The sequence below is a fragment of the Carassius gibelio genome, chromosome B9, assembly GCF_023724105.1.
Source record: "Carassius gibelio isolate Cgi1373 ecotype wild population from Czech Republic chromosome B9, carGib1.2-hapl.c, whole genome shotgun sequence".
Taxonomy (NCBI): Eukaryota; Metazoa; Chordata; class Actinopteri; order Cypriniformes; family Cyprinidae; genus Carassius; species Carassius gibelio.
The window spans coordinates 18,004,455-18,011,515 of NC_068404.1; the positions used below are offsets into that span (position 1 = coordinate 18,004,455).

Genomic DNA, 7,061 nt, shown 5'->3' on the forward strand with positions numbered 1-7,061 from the left:
TACATCATCAAAAGTGATAACTGACTTGTATTTTATTTCAAAATTGTACCTTTACTTGATAAATACTAAAAAATCCTCCACCATTCCATCTTAGTTTTTGTTAGCATACATACATCTGAAGTTCTGTGATAACTCCACGTATAATCCTGGAGAGGTTTCTTTAACAATACAACAACATACAGTCTGTTCACTTGCCGTATTTGGTGTATTTGTTCCTGTGTGGGCCTAACCGTGAATTATTTCTGGACAATTACATCAGAATAAAGTTCTAAACTCATATTTAAAAAGTGAATTGTTCATGTTCATAAATGGTCGCTTTTGTAAGAACCCATTCAGAAAATAATATACACCCTAGTGATGAAAAGAATGCATTGTGAAAATGTCAGGTTATTTTCATGACTGAGGCCTTTCTACTGTTACTCAGTGATTTGTATACAGGCGAGATAATTACAGTATCAATTTAATTGGGTGTTACCACTCAATACCATCAACTTTTAACTCTTGTGTTTTCATATCTGACAGCTCGTATTAGCAACTGTAACCACACCTCAATTTATTCACCTAATCACATGTGAGCCAGGATGACTGGACACTCCAGTTTAACCTGACAGACTAAGACTTTAAAGACCTGCCTCCATATTATGTGTAATAACAGTAATGATGTATGCATTCAACATTAACTGTACTCATCTAAGTGCTGCAAATTAGAGCTATTAATGGGTATTTAACATTTTACACTTAAGCAGTTTGAACCTTTAATTACAGCAATTAGATTTATTCTCTTTCAGTTTTGGTCACCAAATGAAGAACTTCTAGTTACAAATGTAGAATACATGTTCTTGCTCTCTCTCTTTCTCTAAAACCTATAAACATTGTGGATCCTCGTATTACATTACCTCAGATAAAAACAAACTCCATATGTCCCCAATCTATTTTACTTCTATCTCAGGAACATCATCAGATTGTCATGTGTAACGAGTCCCTTCTGTTGCGCATTTGCAATCTCTGAAAAATAAGGCGGAAAACATTTTTATCACTGTAATGGAAAATAAGAGGTTTTATGGGGCCACACAAACAGATGTAACACACACCATAAGCCAAACCAACTAATGTAAACAATCAGCTGCCACATTGTTCCACATAATGCGGCCGTTTAGAGCGCTATTAGTTTGAACAAAGATTTCTAAAACCACTTCCCAGTAGCCCGGTGCTCATTTCATGTAAGCGTTGTTACATTTTATAAAATAGAAGAAAAAAAAATAATCTTGGCAAAATAAATACACATTATATGTACATTTAAAGCTATCATTTATCCCAAACAAATGCATAGTAAGGAAAATAAACAACTATGGAAGAAATCGATATCCGACCTGTCCTCTTGCCAGGAAAAATACAGCATTTGTACCACTTATTGCGTTTCAGTAAAACACAGGAATTAACATAAAGTAGTTCAATCAATCTTTAGATTGTGCTCTTTCAAACATTTCCCCTACATAAAGCAAATCTTCGTCAGAATCCTCTTCAAAACATATCATAGTTTGGACTTCATCCAACTCTTTGGTGTTCTGAAGCTACATTTAATTTTCTAATTACACGGCGGCTCCTGCACAAATTTCTGAAGCTCTGTTTCTTATCAAGTGCTGCTTTTAAAAGACATTAATTCATTGTGACTCAGTGTTTGTGGATCACATTCTCATGACTGTTCTGCAGTTTGGTTCTACAACCAAGACCACAGTGCATTTTATGACTTACCTTGTGATACAAGTATGAGTAGCCATTTACAGGAATATTCTGGGTTCAATAAAAGTTAATCTCTAATAAACCTGTGGCATAATGTTGATTACCATAAGTTTTTTTTTTTTTTTTTTACAATGATTTACAATAGAAGTCAATGGGGCCAATCTTGTAAACGTCAAAGTTCTCAATGTTTCAACAGTATAGCCACAAAATCAAACTTATTTGTGTGTTTAACATGATCAACATTATGCCACAAATGAAGTCAATTAATCTTAACTTGTATTCAATCTGGAATATTACTTTAGAGAAGATTAAAACTGCCCACAAGTTCTTGAACGTTGTACATTTTACATGGCGCCTCCATTCTACAAGGTAAAAAAGGCACATTAAAAGTAGTTCATGTCATAAATGATGACCTCAATGTATGCAGACAAACAAATAAACAAACAGACAAACAAACATGTCAAAAGAATGTCCCATCTGGCAAATGAGACAAGTTCTCATCAATTAGCTGGTTTTATGACCACAGGAGCCGCACTGACAGCAGGGTTTGGTCCCATTGTACCTGATGAACTGCCAAAACCCAAGATTAACCAACACACCCAAATCCTAATTAGTATCATCAACAGAGGTCCTGATAGCCCTCCTGCAGCACCGTCAGAACAACGAGAGCCGGCGGTTCTAGTTCTGGTGTCTTTTCATGTGGAGGGCCAGGTGGTCCGATCGGGAGAAGCAACGGCTACATACGGCGCACTGGAAAGGTTTGGCCCCTGTGTGCTTCCTGAAGTGGCGCGTTAGCTCGTCAGAGCGGGCGAATCGCCAGTCGCACCCCTCCCATGAGCACTTGTATGGCTTTTCGCCTGCAACAAAACAGGCCAACACAGGTTGAGGGGAGAACACTACCAAAATTTGATGAGATAGAATGCTGTGTACAAGCGTAATAATGGCAAGAAAAGCTCTTTCTGTAGAGTCACACTCAATAACACAAAATAAGACTGACAGTAGTCGACATCTGAAGTGGATCAAAAAAGTTCATCAAAGTTGTCCTAAGACAAGAACGCATTTTGGTTTTAGGTTTTAGGACAACTTTGATGAAAAGTTTTGATCCACTTCAAATGTTGACTTACTGGAGTCTGGTTTACCAACAAATGTCAAATCTGGTTGTTTTCAGTGAATCAAATCAATGCAACACAAGCACTGTTGTACCTTTAATGACCCTTATGAGCCAGTCCTTTTAATGAATTCATTCAAAATGACTGAGACAAGTAATCACTCTTATGAATCCTTCACCATATCTGGGACTTCAGTTCAACACTTCAGTTGGAAAAGATAAGTTTTAGTTATATTTAGAAGGTTCCTTGTAAAATTTTCAGGATTTTCCTGTGAAAAAATTGGCGGACTAAATGGACTAGATGACTCTAACTGAAAACTTGTGAATTCTGTAATCTCTGGATTTATAACTAACAAATATTTTTATATTAAATGATATGTTGTTGTCATATGTGACAGCAATACCATACTGAGAATTGTGTGAACAGCTCTGATTTTGTGTGATAACGTTCATCAAATGTCTTACCTGTGTGAGTACGTAAATGGGCCTTCAAATGTGAAGACTTGGTGTAGACCTTCTTACATCCTGATGCATAAGAATACAACAAATGTTAATACATACCATAACTTTTAAGCTCATATACATTATATAAATATAATTGGGATAGTTTGCCAAAAGCTTAATATTCTGGCTTAGAACAACACAAGGGTGAGGAAATTATCATTTAGGGGTGAACTACACTTTGAACTAACACGCTGGCCAGCTCTGACTTGTCCAGTAGCCTCATATACAACGTCAAATGGTTTCACCATTGTGTCCTAAGCCTCTTAGTCAGTCTAAGTCCAACCCAGAGACCGGTAATTGCCTGAGGTTTAGTCATGTCAGTTCGCAATATCTATTCAACAACATTAAATCATCTGAATAGTGACTTAAGCCTGCCCTGCGTCATATGGACTATGTGGAAAAAGCAGTTTCCTTTTAAGGCCTTGAATGTTTTTTTCCAAATAAAGTGCATACTATAATCAGAAACTAAAGTGTCTAGATGCTAAATTCAATCTCACCTGGTACATCACAGTGATGTATTCTCCTTTTTTCTAGATCGGGATTGTTTCTGCGGTTGTATTGGGCAGGTACTGCTTGTGTTTGGCCAGAAAGTGCTGGTCCAGGGGTAAGACCTGCCATTTTAGACGCCATGCTGGCAGCATATGACGGAGGTGGAGATAAGTTCTGTATGAGTTCTTTCCTCCTGTCCGGGCTGCCCGGTTCTGAGTTTGGAGGGGAGGGTGGTAGATAGGCCGCCCTCTTCTGAAGATACTGACCAAACTGGGTAGGTAGTGAATATCCACTGTTGCTCATATTACAATGCGGCCGTTCTGCAATCTGGCCGGGGTGTGTGTGAATGCCGTTATATGTTGGCATCGGAGGGCAGGTGGCATTGTGGGAATCTGTGCAAGGGTGGCCACCATTGGGCTCGAGCTCCGAATTCAACAGCTGAAAAAGTGGAACATCTGGGAATTCGTGGGACGGCGTCTCATGCTTGACGTAAACATTGCTACCCATTTCCGTAGCTGGGCTGTAGAGGTTTGTGTACTCTGGATGCGTAACGCTGGGTGCAACCGAGCCGTGGCAACTGGAGTAGTTGAAAGATGAATGCAGAGGTTCTGTCTTTATCTGAGGCGCCGCGGACCTCACGGGTCTACACATGCCGGTCCGTAGGTAGGTGACGTCCGGTAAAAAAACATTCATGTTTATGCTGTATGGCGTGCCTTGGTCCATCGTGAGGGAACTGTCTTGACAAAACTTCTTATGGTCTGACAACGTGTGAAACTGAGGCGGCACCCATCCATCCATGTTTCTTTTGATCTGAGGAAACAGAAAAATGGGTTTTCATTCACAACAAAAACACACAGTACATGAACAGAAACAAGTTTGTTGTTTCAACAATCCTTGAAAATATAGCAAAAATCTAGGTTTAGGTGGTTGGCATGTCCCTATTAGCCAAACGCTGTATCTGTAATCTTGCTGTATTCTACGCAAATATTTCATTATGTTATTGTTTTACCATTGTCTGATTCTTTATTGGGCTTTTTAAAAGCACGAATGTGTACACAACACAGTTCAGGATGGTTGCTCTGTGAAGGTTTCGGGTCTCTGTGTGCATTCTTATGGTGTCATTAGCATGATACTCTACAGTCATTAGTCACATGGTATTTATCACTCAGCTGATTGGTTTAAAACATTACATACATCCAGTCAAGCAACTGTTATTGACATGGCAACGTTAATGTATAGCCTTCTTCACTTATTATATATAACCCTCTGGCATAAATCCTTTAAGCCCTCTAGTAAACAATGCAGAAATTCCTGAGAATTTCAAGACAAGGTTAGAGGAATGCATCATCAATCTGACTGACTTTTTTTGTCCAGTGTGTTCACATGTATATCCACACTCTTAAAGTCAAAGATCAGCTCAAATGTATTACAATTTCTGCCATTTTCAAGTCAGCTTGAGTGCATCTCTAAATACTCAAGCTTGTTGCTACCTTACACTGAAGAAGGAACCCCCATACAAACTCTCTCTCTCTTTTTCTGCCATCCATAAATTAGGAAATACTCCATCTGAATTTAGAGCCTACAGCTGCTCTGCTGTTATGGAGTTGTCAGATTAAGGTCAGCGCAGAGTTCGGCACAATTCATCCAGCATGTTTCATACATACAGTATAATGCACTGGAGAACAGAACACCATTACAAAACATTACTGTGAAATAGAAGCTGTTCAGCGATTATATTATGTTTTAGATCAAAAGCATAAACAACACAGGCATTAGGGAAAGCTTGCAACCCAGCAATGTTTACCAATGTAACATGCGATTACAGATTCACTTTACCAGAATGTGATGCTTTGATGGAGTGTCATTAAATCCACTGTTATCGTCCTCTCTCAATGCCTCGTTCAGTTCTTAGAGGTGTTTTATTCTAACCGTGGATCCTGCTCAACAAAGCGTTGCCCATAACCGCATGTCCTCAGCTGAAATAAACTGGAGATCACGTCATTCAATATGCCGCAAATGAGAACGACACAACAGCCAGCCAGAGATGTCAAGCGCTTTACGCGTTTGACAAGAAGACAAATTACGCAACTGCCTCGTTTCAATGCCTCAAAACGGGGCGGGGCTTTGTCATCATACATTTAATAATTCACCCAAACAGGTTTTCAGGATCTGCAAAGAAAATAAAAATAAATGAATGAATAAATTAATAAATAAATAATAGTAATAAAAAAATATTGGAATGCACTGTAATAAAAAAACCCGCCCATTTTAGCTATTAAAAATATTAGTACTTATAAAACCACAGATGTAACCTGAAGTTTAGCAAAATTGCCCTCTACAGCAACAGTGACAAAGAGTTTCCAGCATAAGGACACAAAACACTACAATAACATAACTGCCACTTAAATAATGCAGGAAAATGAACTAAAATTAAAATAGAATTCAACACTCCAGTTAAGATAAACGTAAGGATCTAGAGGAATATCAGGATATTTTTGGCCTGAAAGCTGGTATACCGTGAAAATAAATAAATAAATAAATAAATGATAATAAAAACTTTTTATAATAATAAAAACTATTTATACCAATTTCAAAAAGTGTAGCCTAATAAAAAAACTATCTATCTATCTATCTATCTATCTATCTATCTATCTATCTATCTATCTATCTATCTATCTATCTATCTATCTATCTATCTATCTATCTATCTATCTATCTATCTATCTATCTATCTATCTATCTTTTAATTTTTTATAATTTCAAATAAAGTGAGACTAAATATCTGAAATTGCTCACCAAAATGTTTGTTAAATTAATGGCCTTATCATCTTAACGTTATAAATTATAATGCTGTTTCAACTAACAACGCTTGAAGGTAATCAGTCAAGGTAAGCCAAACAACTAAAACTATTCTGCTGTGTTTGACTGATGAGATCCTTAATTCATGTAAATACAGTATGGAATTCAATGGAATGGGTTAATTCCCATTTATTCCCCTCTCCCTCTCTTTCTCTCTCTCTCTCTCCCTTGGGCCATATGTGCTGGTATGCAAAACTGCTTGACTGCACTGCAGCTGCCTGTGTGGATTGCGTGTTCTATGCCAACATGCTAGGAGAACTGTTGAAGTAGGCAAAGTTGCTGCCAGGGACAAATATCAGGAATGTTTTGATTAAAATAGCACATGATCATAAACGATCACTTGGAATACCTTAGTAGGCTG

At 37.8% G+C, this 7,061-nt stretch overlaps 1 protein-coding gene across 1 annotated transcript; it reads right to left on the minus strand.

The window, feature by feature from the left end:
• Positions 1-5,933, minus strand: LOC127964753 (Krueppel-like factor 5). Its single transcript, XM_052565071.1, has 4 exons — positions 5,678-5,933; positions 3,850-4,651; positions 3,314-3,373; positions 1-2,597 (listed from the first exon to the last, which is right to left on the minus strand). The coding sequence occupies exons 2-4, from the start codon at positions 4,637-4,639 to the stop codon at positions 2,419-2,421; spliced, it is 1,029 nt and encodes a 342-aa protein (XP_052421031.1). The 5' UTR covers positions 4,640-4,651; positions 5,678-5,933; the 3' UTR covers positions 1-2,418.
• Between the last annotated feature and the right edge of the window lie 1,128 nt (positions 5,934-7,061).